This window comes from Aotus nancymaae, unplaced genomic scaffold (assembly GCF_030222135.1).
Source record: "Aotus nancymaae isolate 86718 unplaced genomic scaffold, 86718_ANA_hifiasm-v0.15.2.pri h1tg000040l, whole genome shotgun sequence".
Lineage (NCBI taxonomy): Eukaryota > Metazoa > Chordata > Mammalia > Primates > Aotidae > Aotus > Aotus nancymaae.
In genome coordinates this window covers 1914363-1940472 of record NW_026988454.1, presented here as the reverse complement: position 1 = coordinate 1940472, position 26110 = coordinate 1914363, and the positions used below count along the sequence as shown (strand labels likewise).

General features: G+C 44.8%; 1 protein-coding gene across 2 annotated transcripts; it reads right to left on the bottom strand.

Moving 5' to 3' along the window:
• Nucleotides 1-1072: 1072 nt before the first annotated feature.
• Nucleotides 1073-25552, bottom strand: SFT2D1 (SFT2 domain containing 1). 2 transcript variants are annotated; one of them, XM_012471054.2, is made up of 8 exons: nt 25411-25552; nt 11837-11923; nt 11186-11268; nt 9994-10075; nt 8194-8229; nt 5869-5927; nt 4187-4216; nt 1073-1604 (listed from the first exon to the last, which is right to left on the bottom strand). In XM_012471054.2, the coding sequence occupies exons 1-8, from the start codon at nt 25471-25473 to the stop codon at nt 1565-1567; spliced, it is 480 nt and encodes a 159-aa protein (XP_012326477.1). In that variant the 5' UTR covers nt 25474-25552; the 3' UTR covers nt 1073-1564. The 2 variants fall into 2 exon arrangements, with proteins under 2 accessions (XP_012326477.1, XP_012326476.2); XM_012471053.3 differs by lacking the exon at nt 25411-25552 and adding an exon at nt 25007-25335.
• Between the last annotated feature and the right edge of the window lie 558 nt (nt 25553-26110).

Sequence of the window (26110 nt, the reverse complement as noted above, 5' to 3'; positions counted from 1 at the left end):
TTTGCTCTGTGTTACCCTCCCTGCAGCTGGGTGAGCCATCCTCTACACGCCCCCTGCGGCTGGGTGAGCCTTGCTCCATGCGCCCCCTCCGGCTGGGTGAGCCGTGCTCCACGCGCCCCCTGCGGCTGGGTGAGCTGTGCTCCATACACCCACAGCGTCCAGTGGATGTCTCTGAGGCCACAGTCCCCACACCTCACTATAATAACTGGGAACATGTATGTCTCCCCCATAATTGTAAAGCCTTTGAGGGCAAGGACGTCTGCTGCATTTCCTTGAGCACCAGCACCAAGCACAGTGCCCGCCCACTCACCAGAGCTCACTCTTCCTGCACTTTCTTTTCCGAGCACGTGCCTGACTTCCAGGGTCCTCAGGCCTGACCTTAACTCCCCGCCAGCTTCGTCTCCCACCACCCCTCCCCATACGTGGACTTCAGTCACACCTAAGGACCTGAACAACAACTACAAGGCCCGGCCACCATGGCCCTGTGCTGCACAGGCTCGCCTCTGCCCATCTGCCTGCTGCCCCTCTAGAACACCCCCCCTCAACTCTCCTCTAAGCTGACTGTGCAGAGTGCTGCTTGTTCCCAGTACCCTGTTGAAGGCTCTTTATTAACTCACCCTACCCTGGACAGGCAACCACATCATGCTGGCATCTGCCTATCTGCCTCTCCCTGCCAGCTGCATTCTGAAGCTCCCTGGCAACTGAGGAGACCAGGGCAGCCAGTGGAGACCCGCGGGAGGAGGAGGGTGCTGGCTCGTTCCCCTCCCTCTCTGCTTCTCCTCCAAGGCTTCAGCGCCCTGACCCTCCAGCTGAGGTGAAGGTAGCTTCCTGCTGCCGCTACTGTCTGTTGGCCTCTCTCCTGACACCTTCACAGCCGACGCGCCTCACCTCCTTCCCCTGCGCTTCCTGGAATGGGCTCTGCTGCCCGTCCCATTGTCTCTTACAATTTGTACTTAGCAGTATTATTTAGGAGACAGACTGTATCTTACTCATTTTTCTATAAAGACTGTATAGTGACTAAATTAAATGTTACTGAATCACTTAAAATATTATAAATTTGATTCAGAAAATGTTATTTTTCCAAGGAGGGTTTATTTCAAAATTGTAAAGATTTATATATTATTTTTATTATACATAATAAGCAATTTTTAGCTTAAAATAAGGAGTTTCACATTTAAAGTAAAAAAAAAAAGTATTAAAAATGTAGACATATTTTAAAAGCCAAAAAAGCTGAATGTATCTTGCAGCACAGGTCTACCCTTAAACATTCACATTTCAAAGCTGTTTTGAAAAGATTTCAAAATTGGCTAAAAATAATTTACAATTGGCAATGATTAAAAATCTTATCTTTGGAAAAGCATATTAATGACACATAATGAATTTAAAGTTATGAGCATTTAACGGTTTAATCAAGCATGTAGTTTTTACCAGTATACAAAAGGAGACTTAGTACAAAACGGTCTTAAACTGTCACTTCAGTTGTTTCTGGGTGAGTACTTCAAGGGGAAAAGCATGCTTCACCAAACACGGAGTTTCAACGTTCAAGTGTCCTTTTCCACGAGTTTCAACTTAGGACAGAAGAACAGCATTTAATAACTGCATCCCTGGTGGAAAAAAGAGGGAAAAAATATGTAATATTCCTCAAGAGCAAAGTTGCGGAAAACGTTCCTGCTGAATCACCTTTTTTAACAGTAGAACTCAATGAACTCTCCGACACATTTTTTGATTAACAAAAACTTTGTTCAGTATCACTTAAAATTAAGAACTGAGACTTGAAAACATTTTGCGAATTTTTGACATGCTATTTATCTTAAGAAATTTTTACTGGCACATACGCTGATCTTGATACAAAGAAATAAGTTTAAATACCAAAACTAACCTAACAAAAGATCTTTTTTCTTTTTCTGAGACAGGCTCTCGCTCTATCTTCCAGGCTAAGTGCAGTGGTGTGAAGGTGTGAACGGATCCTCCCACCTCAGCCTCCCAAGGAACTAAGACTACAGGGCATGCCGCCATGCCAAGCTCATTTTTTTTTTTTTGGTAGAGAAGGGTCTTGCTATGATGCCTAGGCTGGTCTCGAACTCTTGGGCTCAAGCCACCCACCTGCCCCAGCCTCCCGAGTAGCTGGGATTACAGGCATGAGCCACCGCGCCTGGCCTGACGATTTAATTTTTTTAAAAAAAACTAGGACAGGTGAGGTGGTTCATGCCTGTAAGGCAGGTGGATCACCTGAGGTCAAGAGTTCAAGACCAGTCTGGTCAACAAGGTGAACCTCCGTCTCTACTAAAAAATAGAAAAATTAGCTAAGTGTGGAGGCACATGCCTGTAATTCCAGCTACTCGGGAGGCTGAGGAAGGAAAATCCCTTGAACCCGGGGTAAGGAGATTGCAGTGAGCCAAAATCATACCATTGCACTCCAGCCTGAGTGACATGGGTGACAAAATGAGACTCCGTCTCAAAAAAAAAAAAAAAGAACTAATGAACTGAGTTTTAAAAGTGTAATGTTCACTTTGGGAGGTCAAGGCGATGGATCATGAGGTCAGGAGTTTGAGACCAGCCTGGCCAACATGGTAAAACCCCGTCTCTACTAAAAATACAAAAAATTAGCTGGGTGTGGTGGTGGGCACCTGTAATCCCACCCAGCTACTTGGGAGGTTGAGGCAGGAGAATAACTTGAATCTGGGAGGTGGAGGTTGCGGTGAGCCAAGATCGCAGCATTGCACTCCAGCCTGGGCAACAGGCAAGACTCCGTCTCAAAAACAAAACAAAACAAAGTGTAATGTTTATAACTGAACCCGCAGAATTTTAAAAAGATTAAATTGTGACCTTTCACATTTTCTTCCAAAACTGTTATTTCTTGATACTTTCATTCACTAAAAAAGCTTTTATGCAGGCCATTAAAAATATCCACTAATAACATTTGAGACTTATAGGCAAATTCTGTACATTGCTTATTGCTCTCGAGCGCAGGATCCGCAGTGTCTGGAAAGGCTGGTCATTTTCTCCAAGTCCTGCCATCTCGCAGAGCCTCCTGTATGGGACATCATGTCCAGAGCATCCTTCCTTGGCACTGAGAAGTACTGGAGGTCTCCTTGCTAAAGCTCCCGTGCACGGTCAATTACCCCTGCACACCCTTGTTAATTAGGCAGCTTTGTCACCTGTAGCTGACTTTGTTTTGCTTTTTCTCTTTATAAGTATCTAGCAGAAAGAATCATACATTTAAAATGGAATAAAAATAAAATTTCTACCAATTTCCTTCATCGTTCATATTAAGCAGAAAATTTTGCTGTTTTTAAATATAGAACATACCTTTGAATTTCACAAAGAGGCAAAGCTGTGCCTCAGCAGAATCTTTTTCTAAATCTATCACATTTAAGATTGGAACTAGTTTTGTTTTCTCCTCCATGATTAAATAAATACATTTCTCTGGAAAAATATTTTAAAATGCCAGTTACCTCTTGACATACAACTAAAATGTTTCTGCTGGCTAAAAATAAGCATTATGTGTAAACCTCATTTTCCCAGTAACTTCCTTTTTTTTTTTTCGTGAGACAGTCTTGCTCTGTCACCCAGGCTGGAGTGCAGTGGTGTGATCTTGGCTCACTGCAACCTCTGCCTCCCCAGTTCAAGTGATTCTCCCACCTCAGTCTCCCAAATAGCTGGGATTCCAGGTGCCTGCCACCACACTCAGCTAATTTTGTATTTTTCGTAGAGACGGAGTATTGCCATGTGGCCAGGCTGGTCTCGAACTCCTGACCTCAAATGATCTGCTGGCCTCAGCCTCCCAAAGTGCTAAAAAGTACAGGTGTGAGCCACTGCGCTCAGCCGTAACTTCCTTTTTTTAAGTAGAATTTGTTTTCCTGGAGTCTCTGCATCCTATTTTCTGAACTCCTAAAGCCACGGAAGACTCCAGAATCTCATCCACATTCCCTACTGCATGCCAGGCAGCAGGGTGGGAGGACACTCCCCACAGAGCTGCTTCATGTCGCCAAAATATTTCTACACAGACACTGTCATGGCAAGTTTCTCTTCATCTCATTGAAAACATGTTTATTTCCTTTTAGGAAGTTAACATCAGCCCCCCAAAAAAGCTGTTTAAATAAAATTTTTATGTAAAAATTACTTAAATCATTTATTTGTGTGAAGATAAAGGGCCAGAAACAAGACAGAATTCAAACAAGCTCACCTTGCATATGGGATGTACGACAGGCTATACCTGCAAGAAATATTCAAGCATGTTGAATCTTCATCTGAGAATGACAGTTTTTCTTTATGCCATATGGCCATGTCTAACCTTATAATAAATATAGCAGCAAGAGACTGTACAGTGGTTCTCAAAGTGTGACCCCGACCAGCAGCGAGAGCATCACCTGGGAACTTGTTAAAAATGCAAATTACTAGGCCCTACCCTAGACCTCCTAAATCACAAGCTTGCTTTAGCAAGCAACCTGCGCTTTAACAAACTCTCTAGGTGATTCTGCTGCATGCTAAGTTTGAGCTTCTTATAAGAAAACACTGATAATTATAGTCTCCTTTAGGGATAAATCAATTATTAGGTAGAGAATAGGCAATAAAAGGCAAAATACTAGAGAAAATAACCAAGAGATTAAATTTAAGTTTATTTATAGGTTAATGAAAACCAGTAAAGAACATCATATGGTTACTTTGAGATATACAGAGAACTACCTTTAACATTCATTGATGCTTCATCTGTCAGTGGAAAGAGGGCCAAATGAAAGGTGATCCCAAACTGGGTAACATCCAGTAGGAGGAATGTAAAATGGCAAAACCAGGAAGCAAAAGAGAGCAAGCAAGCATGAGCTGCTCTAAAGGAAAAGCAAAAGCACCTTCACTCTAACACGAGAGGACCTGGGAGCCACAGGGCCACTGAATCAGCCGCTCAGATATTTATGGCCTTCATGCAGATGAACTCTTGCAGTGCAAGACACAAAAAGGCTACAAGGAGGAGAGTCTGAGCAGGAACCAGGGCAGACTGAATAATCAGGAAAGTGGAGTGGGAAAACAGAAAGGCAGTGCAGGTAGAACATCTCTGATCTGAAATGCTTGGGACTGGAAATATGTCGAATACTGGATTTTTCTGGATTTTTGGACTATCTGCATTATGTTTACTGGTTGAGCATCAACCACATCTGAGCATCACGTCAGCGTTCAAGAAGTTTTGGATTTTGGGCTGGGCATGGTGCCTCACATGTGTAATCCCAGCTACGTGGAAGGCTGAGGCACCAGAATCACTTGAACCCAGGAGGCAGAGGTTGCAGTGAGCCAAGATCGTGCAGAGTGAGACTGTCTCAAAAAAAAAAAAAAAAAAAAAAAATTGTTTTAGATCTTGAAGCATTTTGGATGCTCAACCAGTAACTTAACAAGTATTTAATCCCTGCCAATTCAGAAGACATCTCCAGATATCACAGGGCCACAGAGTCAACATTAGCATAAATTCTACCTTGTAATTATCCAGCAATAGAGTGGAGAATGCAGGTAAACTCATCTTCCCTCGGTCTCACCCTGTGATTTGGTCTCACTTTTATGGGCTTACATGTCATCACCTACTTTTCTTATCATTTCTCTTTCTCACATTAGAAAAAAGCAGAACATACCACTATGCAGCTATATGAGCACAGCGCCCTGCCCACACTGGTGAAACTGCCTCTACACTTCTCCCTAACAGTACCACTGAGCCACGCTGTCAAGTCCAGCAGGACTCATCCCAGACCTCCTGTCCTCTGACCCTGCAGGGCCTATCTAGCTCCGAATCACCAGATGAAATGCTAGGGCTTTACAGATTCCAAACAAAATGCCTGTCCCATCTCAGGCAATTTTAACACTTTACTAGGGTAAGGAAAGACTTACCAGGTCATTGACAAGAACTGCAATATGCAGAATAATACGGCCAGTCCCTTCTTATGCCACTAGTAACAGCAAAAACAGAGGAATTATGAGTTTCCAAGTTTTAAAAACATCTTTGCCAAACTCAATTCTTCTCTTTCAAAAATGTAGATGATGGCTCCATTTATCTTCGTTATTTAATTTTAGTGTGATAAATTTAAGATACAGTTGATCTGAAACTTTAAAATCCATAAAATACATTTCCTATCTAAAACTATATCCATTCATTTAAATACTGCAAAATATATGACTTTAAATAAATGTTACTGAAACAGTTGTGCATAGGCTGAAAACATTAAACTTTTAAAGGTGGTTAGGTCTTTAAAGTCAATGTTAACTTATCTAGAATCAACATTTAAAATCCCACTGACATCTACACCTTATGTGAAATTAAGTTATTTTACTCATTCCCATTTACTCCTTCAGTGATATTTTGAAAGAAAATCGTATCTTATTGTGATCTTCTGGAACAATATAAACTGTTTCTATCGTTTTTTCGTTGTTGTTGTTGTTGTTGCATTTTAGGTTTTAAAAGATCTATTTTGAGAACTCCTTACCCATCAGTGCTTTTTTACTTATCTTCAATCTATTGTTTATAAGTAAACAGGCAATTCCAAAACCAAAGATCAATGCTCTATAGAGATGTGCAAGTTGTTTAAGAATATTCTCTTCTCATCAAGAAATGGCACATAAATCAATTTCATATAACTAGAGTTCTGTCCTGACCATCGCCAAAATAAAAAAAGAAAACTGGAATATTTTTCAGCTTTCTGAAAAATAGAATATGTCTAAAATCTATCATACACTATCCTTTCTTCTTTAAAGTGGGACGTTTTCTTGTTGATAGTTCAAGAATTGCTTCAAACCCTTTTGGGAAATAGGCTGAGTACAATAGAGAAATAGGATGAAGAATCAGGAAGATCAAAAAGTAGGTCTTTAAAGGCAAATGAAGAGCTGTTAACCTTCTCCACAGGGTGGGAGAACTATTTTGGTTCCTCTGTCTCTTTGTGGTTACCATCTGTGTTTTCTGGACCTTTCTATTGGTTTTACACCTCGATAGCAGTGCACTTGCCTCACCACTGCAGCATCACAGTGTGGCCCCTGCAGCAGCGCAGTGGAGGGAGCACACCCCTGAGCAAGGGCCCCTCACCACACAGCACTGTCAAGAGGAGACAAATGAGCCCACAAGTAGGCAAGCTCATGTGCACCTGGGTGCTTATTAACGATCTCCATGCCGCAGACAGCAGAATCTATGGCGCGTTTAGCCACTGGCTGCGTGGGGGAACACATGTGCACATGTGTGTTTACTGACAACCTCTATGCTGTAGACAGCAGAATCTATGGCATGTTTAACCACTGTCTGGGTGGGGGAACATGTGCAGATGTGTGTTTACTGACAACCTCTATGCTGTAGACAGCAGAATCTATGGCATGTTTAACCACTATCTGGGTGGGGGAACACATGTGCAGATGTGTGTTTACTGACAACCTCTACGCTGTAGACAGCAGAATCTATGGCATGTTTAACCACTGTCTGGGTGGGTGAACACATGTGCACATGTGTGTTTACTGACAACCTCTATGCTGTAGACAGCAGAATCTATGGCATGTTTAACCACTGTCTGGGTGGGGGAACACATGTGCAGATGTGTTTACTGACTTCCTCTATGCTGTAGACAGCAGAATCTATGGCATGTTTAACCACTGTCTGGGTGGGTGAACACATGTGCACATGTGTGTTTACTGACAACCTCTATGCTGTAGACAGCAGAATCTATGGCATGTTTAACCACTGTCTGGGTGGCGGAACACATGTGCAGATGTGTGTTTACTGACTTCCTCTATGCTGTAGACAGCAGAATCTATGGCATGTTTAACCACTGTCTGGGTGGCGGAACACATGTGCAGATGTGTTTACTGACCACCTCTATGCTGTAGACAGCAGAATCTATGGCATGTTTAACCACTGTCTGGGTGGCGGAACACATGTGCAGATGTGTTTACTGACTTCCTCTATGCTGTAGACAGCAGAATCTATGGCATGTTTAACCACTGTCTGGGTGGCGGAACACATGTGCAGATGTGTTTACTGACAACCTCTATGCTGTAGACAGCAGAATCTATGGCACTCTTCGCCATTAGCTGGATGTCACCACATCAAATTTCAGGAACACCTAATCTTTAGAGTTTTTTTTAAAAACAGATGAGCTATTTTAAGATAATGGTGTGATGACACTTTACCTGGGGAGGGGACACAGTTATTAAACCAGTAGGGGTGACATAACTTACCCAAAGAGCAGCACACAGCGTAAATATGAAACACAACTACAGGGGAAGAAAGAGTAAATTATAAATTAGAGATCCTTTCAAAAGCCTAATAAAAATGCACAAACTATTCTGCATTCATTTGCATAGATAATATACCATAGAATAAAAACAAGAACATAGCTGACTGGTTTTACTTATATAGTCTGTAAGTATTATTTTACTTTAAGGAACTGGAAATACCTAATAATTTAATCTGTTAAGTAAACTGAAAGATGATCATTCCACATCCCTGTGAAAGCAAGCAGGCGCGGGAGTGAGCGCGAGAGGTGGGCGGTGTGGTGTCGGAAAGACCTAAAGAGATCCCAGCTCTGACGCCTGCTATCTGAGGGTCCTTGGTTAAGTCAGTGGACTTGTCTAAACCTGTCTTCTCTTTAAAATGAGTAGAGTTCCCACCTACCTGCTTTAAAAGGCTGTTGTAATGAGTAAAGTAGAGTACATCCATGATGGGCTTGAGCTAGGGGCTGGCCCGTGGAAGGCTCTACATGGCAGAGCCTCTCCACCACCAGTACTAAGCATCATCTTAAGGGGCAGCAAATCAAAGCAAGCAAAGTGCGCCACCACCTTGGGAGATTTTTACATGCCCAAATGCTCCCACGTTCTCTCAACTTGATGTGTACTTTGGTAAGGTACAGTATGTTACTAAGAAGGTTGAAGGATAAGTGCCAGGATTTCTTAAATAAAACTAATCTAACTAAAATCTTAGTGGAATATAAATACTTATATTCTAACAGTGAAAGATAATTTCTTAGTAATCTAGGTAAAGTTACATGTTTACATATATATATTGATCTATATGCTATTATAGAAAATTCAAATAACTGGAGATTATAAATGTTGTAAGAAAATATGAACTTGAATAAAGACATAATAAATAAAGCTAAAAATGAGTTTTTCCTCTAGTGAGGAGATTGGAGAAGACTGCCAAGGAGATTAAAGTTAACAAACATTTCCTTATAAATTAACATAGCTTAGCTGTGTTTGGAAAGCTAATGTTAATAGTTATAGTGGTGATAAATTCTTTAAGTATCATAAATGCTTAAGGCAAAAGAAATCCACAAGAGACACAGACCAGGTGAGTTAGGAGGCAGAGGCAGGAGGCAGAGGCAGGATGCAGAGGGGATTTGGGTCCCCTTCCTGCCCTCGATACACAAAACGATGATCAGCTGAACACCTAGCATGTATGAGAATGGAAACAACCCTTCTAACCGAAGTGTAAACTCTCATCTACGTGCCACCCAGGCTCAAGATAAGAGTGATGACCTGAGTGTGTGGACAGAACCCACAATGCAATGAAGGGCACATTTAGAGATACTGTTACGGGAGCCATGTTGTTAGAATTTGTCAAGTAGGCACACAGGGAAAGGACAAAAGCCAGATGACAAATAGCACTAATTCTCTCTAGGAATATTCATATGGAAACTGAAGTAATCTGTCTATACCCATCCTCCAAAGGGTACAAACAATAAGCCCTTATGAAACCATCGGCAGGGCTTAAAAATGAAAGCACACTGAGCTCTAGCGTTCATTTAAATAAATACACAGCTACACTGTTCCATATACGCAATAGAAGCAGGCTTTACCCAGCCAGCAGTCTTAGATAAAACTGTACCATCAGAACTCTATAACCACACAGTCCAGAGGATATAATTATCATATTCAACACAAGAAGTATACATACATAAGAACAGGTAATTATTCATAAAATAACAGTGCAAAGACTACTTCAATAAAAGTTTTAAAAAATAATCATTATTTACTTACGAGCATAATAATTGTTGCGAGCAATCTTGTTGTTTCAAACATTTTCTTCAGTTGCTTCACGGGTCCCATTAAAAAGCATGTACTATTAGAAACAAACAAAGTTACCTGAGGTACAGGTCTACTAATGTATCCGGCTATGCAAAAATAAACCCCTTTTTAGAAAAAGAAACCCTGTTGGTTTATTTAATTAAAATTTCTCACCAAATCTGTTTTATTTTTTCCTTAACTTATAAAGAAACTTTACAACTATTCCAATAGACATGCTATGGTCTGAAGGTGTCGTGAGTGTGGTGGTATGAAGGACGGATGGACGTGGCTGTGAGAACTCCTCCCTCTGAAAGGGATCAAAGGCCCTTAGAGGAGAGGCTGCCTGGAGGCTGCTCTTTCCTCTTTCCTCCTGGGAGGACACTGGGATTTTCCCCTTGTGCGATGCATCCATCAGCAGGAAATCCAGGCTGCCAGTGCCTTAACCTTGGACTTCAGGCCTCCAACTGTGAGACAAACTTCTATTCTTCCTAAGTTACCCAGTCTACAGTATTCTGTTACTGCAGCACAAAAGGGACTAAGACAATTAACAACCCAAAGATGTATCAAAGATTCTCGAAGGATTCCCATCCTCCCCATCTAAATGAGCCCTCGGTCACTGCTGCCACACCCTACGTTAATTCTCTGCACAGCACCAATGCCATCCGATCTTTTCCTGGATTATGTGAACATCTTCTTCATTGAAATGTAAGCTCCACAAGAGCAAGACCTAGAGTGCAGCAGCTACCAGTCTGGGCTCTGAAGCCCACTGTCTGCAGGATTCCTGCCTCACCCATGTATCAGGTTCATTGCCACGGGCAGCACTGACTCCCCTGCTCTGTGCTATTATCTCCAGCTATAAATGGGGATGGTAATACTACTTACCTCATAAGCTTGTCATAATACATAGAAAACACTTACAACAGTCCCAGACACACAGTAAGCGCCCCCAAAACGCTGGCTATTCCTAGCACTAATACTGTCTGTTACGGGAGATGGCATATAGCAGCAGTCAATATGTATTTATTTAATGAATGTAAGTCTTGTGGCTGAATTCACAATATGTATAGAGTTACAGAAACATCCTATTAGGAAAGTGCTTATTAGAAAGGCACATTTGGTAGCAAGAGCAAACAAGATATTTTGAGAAGCAAACTTGCCTACGTACCTGGCTAATGCAGCAAGATTGCCAAAGGTGTAAAACACCGCAAAAAGCTTTATGCCGCCCGGAAGCCACAGCAATCCAGTTCCCTAAGAGACCATCGTTATTTAAAAATGCTTTTATGATTTTAATGGTTAAAATATAAATGTGCTACTGCAAGTAATACAATTTCAATGTAATAATATAATGTTTAAATGCAAACCTGCTTGTAGGTACTCTAGTCTGATTACACAGAAAGGTTAATTTTCAATGTTATTCACTAACTTGAATCTTCTTCCTATTTCCACTAGCATATATAAATGAGCCATAATAAAACTCTGCACTTATCAGCAAATCTCATTCTATTTAAGTTAAATATTCGTTAAATGGCAAGCATGAAAAGTAATAAACATCTAAATTACTGACTCTCCAGATCTTTTAACAAATTGATAAATCTTTCTTAAATTATTTCAACAATCCATAAAACGCCCCAAAATATTATTATTTCTACATATTTTCATTGATCTCTACCGCTTTATTTCAGTTCAATAAATATGTTCCACCAAAACAGTCTAACAGGGATTTAGTAAAGTACATTCCTTTTTGGTACTAAATGGAATTATTAGTCTAATACAATACAAAATAAAAATTATCAAACAATATAAAGCCTTAACTCACAAGAATAGAAAACAAAATGCCACATACGAAGCAGATGGCAAACCATTTCAATCTGGTGTTGAAACTAAGGGACGAGGCATCCAGGACCTTAATAAAGAATGGGAAATTTTAGAATATATTCTTAATTCACTATTTACCAATCTGATTCTTTATACTAAATTAAAGCAAAGTTTTAACACATAGTCTGAATCATTTATTTTGCATATCATAGTGTCACTTACGAATATTAAGATTCCATGGTTGTTACGGGCAATATGACCAAGCTCTGGGTAGCAGATGATATTGAGGAATAACTATTAATTTTGCTAAGTCTGATAATATGTGTCACAAAAGTCCTTAACTGTTAGGGACAGCCAATATACACTGATATGGATAAAATGACATAGGAGATACATTACAAAATACACAAAGATTAAAAAATACAGGGGGTAGATGAAACAAGCCAGGCAAAACACAGAAACTCTTGAGGCTGGGAAAGAGTACACAGGGTTCACTATCAGTTCTTTCAGCCTCCGTAGGACAAATTCCTTAAGCGCGGAGATGTAGAGTTTGAGGGGAGACTTAGGAACTGCTCTCAGCAGAAACCTTTAAGAACTGAGAGAAGCGAGATAGAGAAGCGGAAGGAACCAATCAAGAACATGGTTTCACCTAGAGGGCAGCTCGGGCCTGCAGTGCAAGTCCTGCCCTGAGGCAGAGGCTGGCCTTCTAGATGCCACCTCCCTTTAGCGGGTCATTGGCTGCAGGGTGGGGTGGAGTGGGGTGACACCATCCAGGGTAGAGGACGCCTCTACACCCCATCCAGGGTAGAGGACGCCGGCCACCTACAGAAGGGAGCCCGCGCAGTCCCAGCAGAGACCATCACAGCACTCACCAGATGGTGCCCATTCTAAGTTCTTTCAATCCAACCCATAAAAGCTTTGGGCCCCTCCTCACCCACTGTAGAAACATACTGTGAAAAGATCATTTATTCTAGAGCAGCGTTCCTATATGCTATGCAAATTCTAGCCAAATTATGTGGGGAAAAAAGTAGAAATTACATCTACTTTGTACAGTATGTAACCCAGCATACAGTAGAGGTGAACCAAACACACTCAGATTACTATACTATTAAAACATATTTTCCCAATAAGGTTGGACAAATATCTATTAACAGTAACTGTGTCAAGAAACTAGAAATACACAGTAAGGATTTACATTCCAAAATTTAAATTTCTAATTTATACTACCACATCCGCTTAAAAATACAACTATATGCTTATAATATATTTTCAAGAATAACAAAAAATAAGAGAAAGTTTTACATGCAATAGCTCAAAATACATTTGGTTACATTCCTTACCTCAAGAGATTAATATGTGAATCCTTATGTAGCATGAAAAGTAGATAAAAATAACTAAGTATTCTGTAATGAAACATATATCACTCTGCAACACACTTTAAATGTTTTTTAAGTTTTAATTCACAGACATTCTTGTTTCCAGCAATGTCATCTGTTTATAGCAAAACTAAACACTTGATTTTAAACAAGTGAACTTGCCTATAAAAACATCTAAATTTCATTCTTACGGATCAGGAAGAATACACACTAAGTATATTTTAACTACACAGAACAGAATAAGCTGGACAGACTGAACTACATAGTAAATGATCTGTTAAAAAAAAATGGAGGCATGTTCATTAGCTTGGTTTAGCCATCCCACAACATATACGTATGTCAAAACATCATGCTGTACACAACATACACAATTTTTATTTGTCAATTCAAAATGGAAAGAATAATGATTTCTATAGATTAGTGTGAGTCCACAATGATGTGAGGATTTAATGAGAGGAAAGTATCCACATTTTTCCTTCTTTTATAAGTTTAAATCACAAGTTAAATTGTTGGTTTTCAATAGCCAGTTTTTCTCTCAGCAGTGAAACAGCATGGTTATTTGTATAATAGTAGGTATTTTTTCCTCTTACTGCCATCTTCCATGTATTGATCTTTAAAGCGAAACAGCATGACAAATTATTTCCATTTGTAAACAATGGAATATTCTATCCACAAGCAAATGATTTGTCAAGTCTTGCAAATTGTCCAGGATACAGAAACAAATACAGATTTCCTAACTCCTAACTGGGAAAACTGCAAAATGCTTCAACATGGAAGAAAACCTGGCAGTGCATCTTCCAACCAGGAGACAGAGGGAACTCTGAGCCCCCAGGTTCGCTTATCATAAGAATTTTTTTTTTTTTTTGAGACAGCTTCACTCTTGCTCAGGCGTGATCTCAGCTGAATGCAACCTCTACCTCCCAGGTTCCAGTGATTCTCCTACCTCAGCCTCCTCAGTAGCTGGGACTACAGGTCCACGCCACCACACCTGGCTAATTTTTTGTATTTTTAGTAGAGACGGGGTTTCACTATGTTGACCAGGCTGGTGTCAAACTCCTGACCTCAAGTGATTGCCCGCCTCGGCCTCCTAAAGTGCTGGGATTACAGGCGTGAACCACTACGCCCGGCCTGCTCCCACCAATCAGGAGCAATCCCACCAAAACCAGCAACTTTATTAATTCTTAAATTAAGTCTTACAAAATAAACAAAATTGCCACCTCTTCCTCTCCCAAAACCACCATCAATCATTATACTTATTTGTTGCCACAGGAAAAGGAAGCCAGGAGAATATACTGCCCTTCAGCAGGCGCCACACTCCCCATTCTCAGGTGCTCTCTTCCTGTCGCAATAAACACAGCATTGCTTCCAACTAGAACTTCATTAATTTTTTTAAAAAGTAGGTGAGAAACGTAACAGAGGAAAATGTAGTCCTAGCAGCAACAACATGAAGACTGAATGAGTGGCTCCCACAGCACAGCTGAAATCCACTCCTGTAAGTGACGGAGAAGCTGGGGAACAGCTCTAATCCACGAAGCGCCAGGAAACAGCAGAGCTGGAAGGACCTGAGCCTTGCTCCTGGCCTACTGTCATCTCAACACAGGAAACACACACGGCTTTTGACTAATGATGACACTGAACTCAGTATTCCTCCCACTCCTTTTTCAAAATACCCATGGGTATAAAAAGTCAAAGCTGTGTAGACAAGTGAGAAAAAGACAGGCATCCGCAGACCCTCTGGGGTAGGCTCCACCCCATGCCCTCCTCCAGGAGCTCTGCTCCTCAGGGTCATTCCAGACAGAACTGCCGCTCCCCCAGCCCCCTGCTCCCCACACCTGCTGCTAGGGGCCACACTTTTGAGAGCCATCCTCTTCCTCCTCATTCAGCACTCTTCATCACAGGGCCTACCCGGATCCTTGCAGCAATCGGCACGGTTTCCACGTCCACGTGGGCAGCCTAGCCTTTCTGTTCCTCATCCCCTAATCTCCAATGGCCTCTCCCCTCCACTCCACTCAGCGACCCATCCCAGGGCAGTCTTTCAACCCAAAATTACCCCATCTCCAAAATTCCAGCTGCCGCTCTCTGACCTGTTTCTTCCTGGCAGCAGGCTGGTTCCTTGGCTCCCATCATGCTCTGCTTGGCCTTCTGGATGCCTCATCGGCCCTTCTCCTTTTTTCAGTGGCTTCGACAGGACATTCAAATTCCCTTTCTGCTGCCTCCACCTGGGAAAATCCAGAGTGCAGCTTTCCCTCCTCCTGCTCCAGGAGGTGCTGAGCTGAGCACTGCTGGGCGGAGTCAGGCACAGGGCAGGGGTTCCTGAGCCTGTCCTCATCAGCCCCCAACAGCCTGCAGACGCTGCTGCCTGGCAAGCCAAGGCTTCTTGTTTTACCTCAACCTGCATTTTACTCTAACTCATTTTAAACCTCTACTTCCTGCCCCACGCTTCCATTCTTAGCAGACAACCTCCCCTACTTCATACACAGAAACCCAAAGCCATCAATGGGAACTCCCTTACCTTCCTACTGCTGCCAAACCACCAAACCCAGAAAGAACACCCATCTCTCATCCTTTGCTGTTTCCCACAGAGCTGAGATCCACCTGTCCACCCTGCTTTACAGCCAACCGCTTACCTGCTCAGGGAATTTATGCTATTGGGCCTTTTCCTCTAGTGAACCATGTTCTCGCTCTCTGAAACTGTGTCCATCAACTTTTAAACATGCTGAAGCCCCTTCCATCTTAAACAAATAGACTTCACCTTCCAGCCCCTGCACATTTATACATCCATCCATCCATCCATCCATCCACCCACCCACCCACCCACTAACTGGCTCAATAAATACTGAGTTCTGCTATGTGCCTGTCCTAAGTGCTGGGTAAGGTGTCCAGCTCCTGGTTAAAAAATCTATGTGCTGGCTGCTACAACAAATATACCAAAGGCCAAGCACTGTGGCTCATGCCTGTAATCCTAGCACTTTGGGAGGCTGAGGCAGGAAGATCACTTGAACCCAGATCAAGACCAGCCTGGGCAATATGGGGAGACCCAATCTCTACAAAAAAAATACAAAAATTAGTCAGGTATGGGGGCACACACCTGTGGTCCAGGCTATTCGGGAGGCTGAGTGGGAGGATCACCTGAGCCTGGGAGTGGGAGGCTGCAGTGAGCCAAGAGCACACCACTGTACTCCAGCCTAACTCAGAGTCACTCAAGGAGCCTGAAGAGCTGTGGAGGCTCATCATCAGAGGGTTGAGCTTTGAAACAACTGATGAGAACCTGAGAAGCCATTTTGAGCAATTGATATCCAAACACCAAGCACTCCAGGGGCTTTGGGTTTGTCACTATGCCACTGTGGAGGATGTGGATGCAGCCATGAATGCAAGGCCACACAAGGTAGACGGAAGAGCTGTGGAAACAAAGAGCTGTCTAAGAGAAGATTCTCAAAGACCAGGTGCCCACCTAAATGTGAAAAAGATATGTGTTGGTGGCATGAAAGAAGACACTAAAGAACATCACCTAAGAGATCTTCAGCAGTATGGAAAAACTGAAGTGATTGAAATGATGACTGACAGAGGCAGTGGCAACAAAAGAGGCTATGCCTTTGTAGCCTTTGACAACCATGACCCTGTGGACAAGACTGTCACTCAGAAATACCATACTGTGAATGACCACAACTGTGAAGTTAGGGAAGTCCTGTGAAAGCAAGAAATGGTGAGTGCTTCATCCGGCCAGAGGTCGAAAGTTCTGGAAACTTTGGTGGTGGTTGTGGAGGTGGTTTTGGTGGGAATGATCACTTTGGTTAGGGAGGAAACTTCAGTGGTCATGGTGGCTTTGGTGGCTGCTGTCCACAGTTGCGGCGGTGGATAGAGTGGCAGCGGGGATGGCTGTCACGGATTTGGTAATGATGGAATCAATTCTGGAGGTGGTGGAAGCACCAATGATTCTGGCAATTACAACAATCAGCCTTCGAATTTTGGACCCATAAAGGGAGGAAACTTTGGAGGCAGAAGCTCTGGCCCCTACCGTGGTGGAGGCCAATACTTTGCCAAACTACAAAACCAAGGTGGCTACGGTGGTTCTAGTACCAGCAATAGCCACCTTGGCACTGGCAGAAGATTTTAACCCATTTTATGCCTGAGGCTGCAATTTTTTTTTGAATTTGAAAAATCAGACCTTGACGATGACCCTGAGCAAGTAGAATATAAATAACTCCCACATGCTTAGCATTCCAATAATGGAACACTTGGCATAAATGGGTTCCAAAAAAGAAGGTGGCTATGGCAGTTCCAGTGGCAGCAGTAGCCATGGCACTGGCAGAAGACTTTAATCACTGCCAGGAAACAAAGCTTAGCAGGAGAGGAGAGCTGGAGAAGCGACAGGGAAGCTACAGGTTACAAGGCATTTGTGAACTCAGCCAGCCAAGCACAGTGGTGGCAGAGCCCAGCTGCTACAAAGAAGACATGTTTTAGGCAACACTCAGGTGTATGAGCAAAAAACTCCAGGACCATATTTGTGACTAATTTTATTAACAGGTTAGTTTCCGTTCTGTAGAAAGTATCAAGCATTCCAACAAAGGGTTTTAATGTAGTTTTTTTTTTTTTGGATCCATGCTGTTGATTGCTAAATCTAATAGTCCGATCACAACGCTGAATAAATGTCTTTTCAAAAAATGTGCTATGTAAAGTTAGTCTCCTCTGAAGCCATCTTGGTAAATTCCTCTACCAGTGTGAAGTCAGAATTCCCTCAGGGTGATGCCAGGTTCTACCTGGAACTTATTTACAATCTGCTTGGGTGGAGAAGCCACTCTCTTCAGTAAGTTTGGTGTAGCTGAACTGACAGTTACTGTTGTGACCTGCAGTTCAACACAAAAGGGGATCACCCAAGCAAAATCATAGAATTACTGGTTATAAAAATGATGTTGGCACACCCCATGCAAAATATCTAAACTGAATAATGATACCAGATAACATTTTAGATGGGAATGAAGCTTGTGTATCATCCATAATCGTAGTCAATAAACAATTTAATTTTCTTAAAAAAATACTGTGGACTGGGTAGCTTATAAACAACAGACACTTATTTCTCACAGTCCTAGAGACTGGAAGTTCATGATGAAGGCACCAGCAGATTTGGCGTCTGATGAGGACTCCTCTCTGGTTCATAGATGACGCCTTCTGAGTCTTCACATGGTGGAAAGGGCAATGGGTCCTTTTTTCCCTCAACTTCCCAGGCTCAAGCAATCCTCCCACCACAGCCTCCCATGTAGCTGGGACCACAGTTACACACCATCATGCCCAACCAATTTTTTAATTTTTTTTGTAGAGATGGAGTCTTGCCATGTTGCCCAGGCTAGTCTTGAACTCCCGGGCCCAAGCAATCCTCCTGCCCTAGGCTTCCAAAGTGCTGGGATTACAGGCATGAGCCACTGCATGTGGTGCGGGGCCTCTTCTATTAGGGCATGAATCCCATTCCTGATCACATCCCAAAGGCCCTCCTCTTCATATCATCACCTTGGGAATTAAGTTTGAACATAAGAATTCTGGGGGGACACAAACATTCAGATCACAACAATTGTGAGTGATTTCGGGGTTGGCCACAGGCAATTACACAGCCTCTCCCTGGCAGGCCTCCCGGGGAACGCGCCCTCTGCACACACCAGACTTGGAGTACTGCCCAGGTACTGCAGCCCCTGGGGAGGTGCAGTCAAGGTCCCATTTGGCCAGCCACGCCTTTTCATGTATTTCCCTCCCTAGCCCAGTACCTTCTTTCCCAGGGATCCTTATTTGAGGCTGTGGGAGTGGACGGCACCCCCAGCTGGCACACACCCAGCACAGCGACTGGGAAGCTCATCTTGACCATTATACCTTTGCCCCTCACCTGGCTGAAACCCTGTCACTTCCCTGTCCTTAATTCCAAGGGACATTTTCGAGACTTCAGTATCCTTTCCAACTCAACAGCACAGGACACTTCACTCCCTCCCGCTTGCAATGTTTTCTTCAACTCCTGCCTCCTATCAGCTCTCCTGACTGTCTTCCCACCTCACCAGCTGCTCCTTCTGGGGGTCTCCTCTGCCACTTTAGCTCCCTCTAACTGGAAAGACAGCTTCTTCCTCGACTTTCTCTGCACTCTCCCCCAACCACCTCGCCCAGACCCACCACAGGAATAGTGAAGGGAAGTAGATAAGGTAGGTATTATATTTACAATCTTCTTTTTTTTTTTTTTTTGAGAGTCTTGCTCTGTCGCCCAAGCTAGAGTGCAGTGGCACGATCTCAACTCACTGCAACCTCCCAGGTTCAAGCTATTCTCCTGCCTCAGCCTCCTGAGTAGCTGGGACTACAGGTGCACGCCACCACGCCTGGCTAATTTTTGTATTATGAGTAGAGGCAGGGTTTCACCATATTGGCCAGGCTGGTCTTGAACTCCTGACTTCGTGATCCGCCCGCCTTGGCCTCCCAAAGTACTCAGATTACAGGCATGAGCCACCATGCCCGGCCCCTATACTTATAATCTCCTAAGTGGGAAAGACAGAGAGAGCTTAAATTGTATAATATTAGGCATTTTTCTCTTATTACCACCTTCCATATGGTGATCTTTGAAGTGAAACATGATAAATTAATGCCATTTGTAAATATGAAATATTCCATTAACAAGCAAATGACTTGTCTCAATCCACGTGCTATGGTCTGAGTGTTTGCTGAAATCCTCGCCCCCAAGGCAATGGTACTGGACGATGGCCCTTCAGGAGATGATCAGGTCATGGGGGTGGAGTCTTCATGAATGGGATTCATGCCCTAGTAAGATGAGAAAGAGACTAAAGTTCTCTGCCATGTCAAGATAAAACCAGAGGCAACAGTGTGACACCAGGAAGGGGGCCCTCACCAAGAACCCATGAGTGCACCTTCATCTCTGACTTCTGGCTTCCAGACCCTTAAGAAATAAATATCTGTTGTTTATAAATCACTAAGTCTAAGGTGTATTGTTACAGCAGGCTGAATGGACCAAGACATCTCGCAAATTGTTGGCAGGGGTTAGTAGGGGTTCCCAGGGGTTCCCAGGAGAGACCTCCATAGGATGTTCTTGCATTATGTTCTTATCATCTAACTCCCAACAAGTACCTTCTGCCAATACCCTCACCTCTCCTCGGTAGTTGCCCAAATCCAAACTACTCACTCATCTATGTTTGTTCAACAAGTAGTTATGAATGGCCACTATATGCCAGGTACTTGGTAGGTTCTACATATATAGGAGGAAATAAGCACCTAGCACATTTACATTCAGATGGGGGAACATAGGCAATCAACTAATGGGGCAGGTTCTACTAAGGACAAAAATGGGGGCAGAGTAACTGGGCCAGGAAGGGCCTCTCTAAAGAGGTGACCAAGTGAAGACATCAAGTGACGAATCCAGCCCTGAAAAGAGCCAGGAAGGGGTATTCTAGAAAAGAGAAATGCAACTGCCACGTCTCCCAGGCAGAAGAAAATGGCTCCAACTGAGGAGAAAGAGGGCTGGGCAAGGTGAACACTGGGGAGAAGGTGGGGAGGCAGGCTTGAGAGGCCAAGGGAGGAGGGATCTGGATTTTATTCAAGTGCTGCAGGAAGTCACTGAAGGATGTGATCGGGGAGGGATATGATCAACTCTCTAAGACCTGGCTCAGATCTTTCCCTCCTTGATTTCTTCCCAGCAATCTCAAAGGCAGGGCCCCAGAACTCTGGTCACCGTGCCTCTCCCCGGGGGCTCACAGCACCTCCACAGGAGGACAACATAGCCTGGATGTTAGGATGCTCCCCTATGATCTCCACTGCCTCGCCCAACTCCTCAGTTGGCCTAGAACCATCCCTGTCAAGACCCAATTCCAACATGCCCGCCATCCGGTTACGTCTTGCTGCACAAGACGTACAACACTCTCAGGTCATCCCTCACCCTATTCGGGTCTGTGTGCCTTTAATCCCGTCTCACCTCCTACCCATCCCCAAGCACCAACAGCAAACCTCCCTATGTCCTCACCCTCTGCTCTGATCATCCTCTCACCTTCCTGCTGGGTTTGACCTTTGGTCTCCAGGGCCAGCGCTCTCCCCTGCACCACTTGGACAGGCAGTGAGCTAGGTGTCTTCTCCTCCTCCTCACTGCCACTTCCTGCTCTTCCTCCTCCCTAGAGACACCTGCTTTCAAGACCTGCATCACTCTGTGCCCTCCACTACTCCTCACTGCATCACCTGCTCCCTCTGGCTCACACCTCTCCTCCTGTGAAGGCCTCTGTATGGGGCTCACTGGCATCACTCCACCAATCCTGTTTCAATTCATGGCGGTTTCATTACTGGTGTAAACAATCCTTTCAAAACTCGAAGAGTCTTGGTTCCTTGACCTTTTCTCCTCCAATGATCCAATCCTCCCCCGACCTCAGCCACCAAATCCCCTATCTAGTAACAATAAACATACCATAATCTCAATTTCAAGTATTCCTCTTTCGGAGCAGCACTGCCACCTTCCGACGTCTCTAGTTACCCATGGCCCATGGGTCCTACCACACCTCACCTCTCCCCACACTCCCCTATGCCCTCACTGCTCTCCCGTGGTCACTCCTTACACACACACACAACTCCTTCACCTTCTGTCCTCCTGTGTTCACCAGGCAAAACTGAACTCTGGTTAACCAAACTCTCTGCCCTGTGCTCCTGCTGCAGTGTGTGGCTGGAGATAAACTCATAACTATGTTGACTGTCACTTATCCTCAGCAGGTGGGGCCTCAGGATGCAAGCAGGGCTGCTGTCTCCCTTATCCATTCCCTCTCCTTCAGCAACCACTTCAGACCTTCTCTTTGAACTTCCAAGACCCACATCCTCCAAACTTCCAGCTGGTATCCTTATTTCCTATTTCAGAGAGAACAAGTAAGGAATCATAAAAAACCATTCCCACATGCTCCAAGCACTGCATCTGCACCTGTGCCTGGATGCATTCTGGGCCCCGCCTCCCATCAGCTCGTGCTCACCCACCCAGACCACACCCTTCCCTGTGCATCAGATCCCACCACTTCCAAGTCACTCCTGAATAGCCCCCTAGGAACAATCTCCTCTGGCCTGCACCATCATTTTCCCCTTTTCTGGACCATTCCCAATGCACAGGAACATGCAGTATTTTCCTTGGAAAAATGACGTTCCCCGACCCCACTGCATCCTTCAACTACCACCCACTTCTTTGCTCTACAGGAAAAAATCACTGAGATGGCCATACCGTCTCCATCTTTTCTTACTATTCTCCCCTGACTTCAATCAGGCCTCTGCCACCAAGACTGCTCTTGTGGAAGTGACACCTTCCTCGAGATAACCTCCACAGGTAATCTGCTCTCAAATTCTGAGACCCAACAACAGTACTAGGTCCCCTCCCCTTCCTAAAGCACTCTCTTCCCTCACTTTCTGGGGCATCCTACTCTCCTGGTTCTCCTCCTCCTCCTCTCACCGCTCCTCTCAGCTGTCTTTGCTGGCATCTGCTCATCCTCTAGACCTCTACACACCAGGGAAAACCAGAGGTTAAACCCTGGACTTCATCTCTTTCCTACTTGATGATCTCATCTCATATTTCCTCCCACAAACTCTAGAGTCTTACATCCAACTGCTTTCCTGACATCTCCACTTGGATGCTACCTGGATCTCAGACTTCACATCCACACTGAAATGATTTTCCTCCCTGAAGCGGGTCCTCCCACATTCACTGAATGGCAACTCCACCTCTCCAGATGCTCAGGTCAAATGCCATGAGGCATCCTTGGCTCCTCTCACTCTCACACATACAATCCGTGAACAGCGAGGCCTGCTGGCTACACACTCAGATCATTTACAGAATCTGATCACTTTTTGTTTTTTAAACAGGCTTTTTTTGCTTTTTAAACCACTTCTATCACTAGTCCTCTCTTGGCAGGACTGCTGTACTTGTCTGCAGTCCAGTCTCTGGGCTTCTAACCATGCCCCTACAGTTTGTTCTCCACAGAGTAACCAGAGTGATCCTTTAAAATCCAAGTCGGTCACACCACCACTCTGCTCTAAACCCAAAGGCTTCCTGTCACACTCAGAGTAAAGCTAAAATCCTGTCTATGGCCTATGAGAACCCCCACAATTGAGAATCCCCCTTCCTGCCTCACTTTCTCTCTTGTACTCATCCCTCTTCTCTGCCCCCCTGCTCCAGGCCCTCTGGCCTCCTTACTGGCCTTGAACATGCTGGCCACACTCCACTTGGGACTCCATATCTGCCGTGCCCTCTGCCTCGGAGGCTCTTATTTACAGGATGCCCAGACATCCCAGTAGCTCTTCTGAGCTATGCTCATATGGCACCGTGGCAGGGAGGCCTTATCTACATAATATGGCAACCCCAAACTCCTCCACCTGCTCTGACTTTTCCTGTGGCTGTTTGACAGATTATATACTTACTTGTTTGTTCACTGGTTCCTCCAATTAAAATTTAAGTTCCATGTGAAAGACTTCTTTGTGTTGGTCATTGTTATTAACACCTGCATCTTGAACTATGCCAAATATATGTAGGAACTTGAATATTCGTTAATGAGATCATGTCCTCTGAACTCACGGCGCTTGTATATATAGCCAGTTACTCTAATCTTTGATTACTTCTCCACATATCTTTCTCCCCTCTCGGCAGCGGGCTCAAGATAAGTGATGTCACCTTTGCATCTCCAAAGTTTAGAGTAGCACGATCCAACAGAACTTTCTGCAATGCAAATGTTCTATATCTGCACTGTTCAATACAGTAGGCTTCAACCACATGTGCCTACTGAACACAGGAAATGTGGTTGCTGTGACTAAGGAACTGAATTTTACATTTTGTTTAATTTTAATTAATTTAAATTTAATTGAGCCAGGCGCGGTGGCTCAAGCCTGTCATCCTAGTTTTTGGGAGTTCAAGATGGGCAGATCACTTGAGGTCAGGAGTTCGAGACCAGCCTAACATGGTGAAAACCCATCTCTACTAAAAATACAAAAAAAAATTAGCCAGCAGTGGTGGCAGGTGCCTGTAACCCCAGCTACTCAGGAGGCTGAGGCAGGAGAATTGTTTGAACCTGGGGAGGCGGAGGTTGCAGTGAGCTGAGATCACACCACTGCGCTCCAGCCTGAGCAACATAGCGAGACTCCATCTCAAAAAAAATTAATTAATTGGCCACACGTGGCTGTGGTAATAATGTATTGTACAGCACAGATGCAGAACGTCAGGTGGAGCACAAAATAGTGGCTCAAAAAACGTCAACTTAGTTGGGTAAGCCACATAGTGCTTTACTGACATTACTGTTTATAGGTTCGCGTATTACTATTTACAGAGTTACAGGGTGCAATGAGAACACATACTTGTCTTACATTCTCTGAACCCAAAACGCTAGCCCAGAACTCTGCCCACAAGAAGTGCTGAATAAGTATAATGAGAAGGAAGGAAGTCAGGAAGAGACAAATAGAAGATCCTTATACAATTCATTTTTAAACGTTCAACTTCTGTGACAGCACACAACAATAACATGCAATATAATCGCATGCAATAACAAAAATCCTCATGCGCAGTTCCTGCCCCACTGCTATTTTAACCTTCTTGCTGGAGGAAGTAACACTTATCAAGTCTCGTGGGTAAGGCGCAGACGCTAGGGCTTTTATTAAGAAAAAAAAAAATCTCTTACCAGGGCTCACTACCTTTCACTTATCAATGCCCGGTTTGTTTTTCCTCCAGTTTCCCTATTTCCAAAAGACCTCTCAGTCTCTCTCTCTCTCACACACACACACACACACACACACACACACACGCCGCACTCATTTACCTCCAGAGGCAAACAGGTGCAACAAGCTGAGGGGCTTGGCTCACTGCAGCTCGCAGGATAAATGCCCTGCACAGCCACGTGCGTTGCACGGCCCGAGGCCAGACCCCGCACAAGGCTCAGAAAACCAAGTAGGGCGTGGGAGCGACGGATGATGTGGGACAGCGAAGGCAGCATTAGCGGGTTCCTGAGAGTCAGAAGGCCAGATGGGGAAGTCGGAGGGTAGGTCTCAAAGTGGGCTTAAGTAGACCCCATGGAAATCGGGAAAGTTCTCAAAATCTCCCCAGGAAGCAGGCTGAGCCCTCCTAAATCCAACGGCCGAGCTGAGGACGCGCAGACTCCACCCGCTCCGCCCGTCCTCACTGCGGCCGGGGACGGCGGGCAGCCCCAGGGGGCGGGTTCGCTACCTGCGCGGTCAGGCCCTGCTCCTCGTCGTCCTGGCCGCTCAGGACCCGCCGCAGCTTCTCCATGGCCTAGTTCCCGGGCCGTACCGCCCGCCACTCTGTCGCCGACCCCTGGCGCCCACCAGGAAACCCCGAACCCGAATCCCCACAGACCGGCCAAAGGTCTGGTCCGCCCACTTCCGGTGCGTCAGCGCGGCCTCAGCGGCCGCCGTAGCAGTGTGCGCATGCTCGCCAGCCTTCTCAGGCCTGTCGGTGGTCGGTGAGGCCCGGGCAGTGGGCGCTGACGGTAGGGGTGTCCCATCCCGTTGTCTGCGAGGTGCGCGGTGGCCACGCGCGGGGACACAGCGGGCGCACAGCCATGAGTGCAGACCCGTCTGGGGCACGACCAGTGAGCCCTGCAGATCCATCTTGCTCCGGACCCCGCGAGGGCGCCCCCCTGGGCGGGTCCGCGGCGCACCAGGTTCCCAGAGCCAAGGCCCCGTAAGCGTCCTCGCTCGGCTGGTCGGGGAGCGGAGGGCGGCTGAGGACAGGTTGCCGTGCTCGGACGAGCGCCCTGCCTCCCACGAGGTTCCCTGGAGGCGTCGCCAGCTTTCCCAGCTGGGTCTCCTCATCCGGAGACAGAAACACCTGCCTCCCAGGATGAAAGAGGAGCTGTATTTCAGACCATCTCAGGAGGCTGCCTCACTCCTTTGCCCAAGAGAGC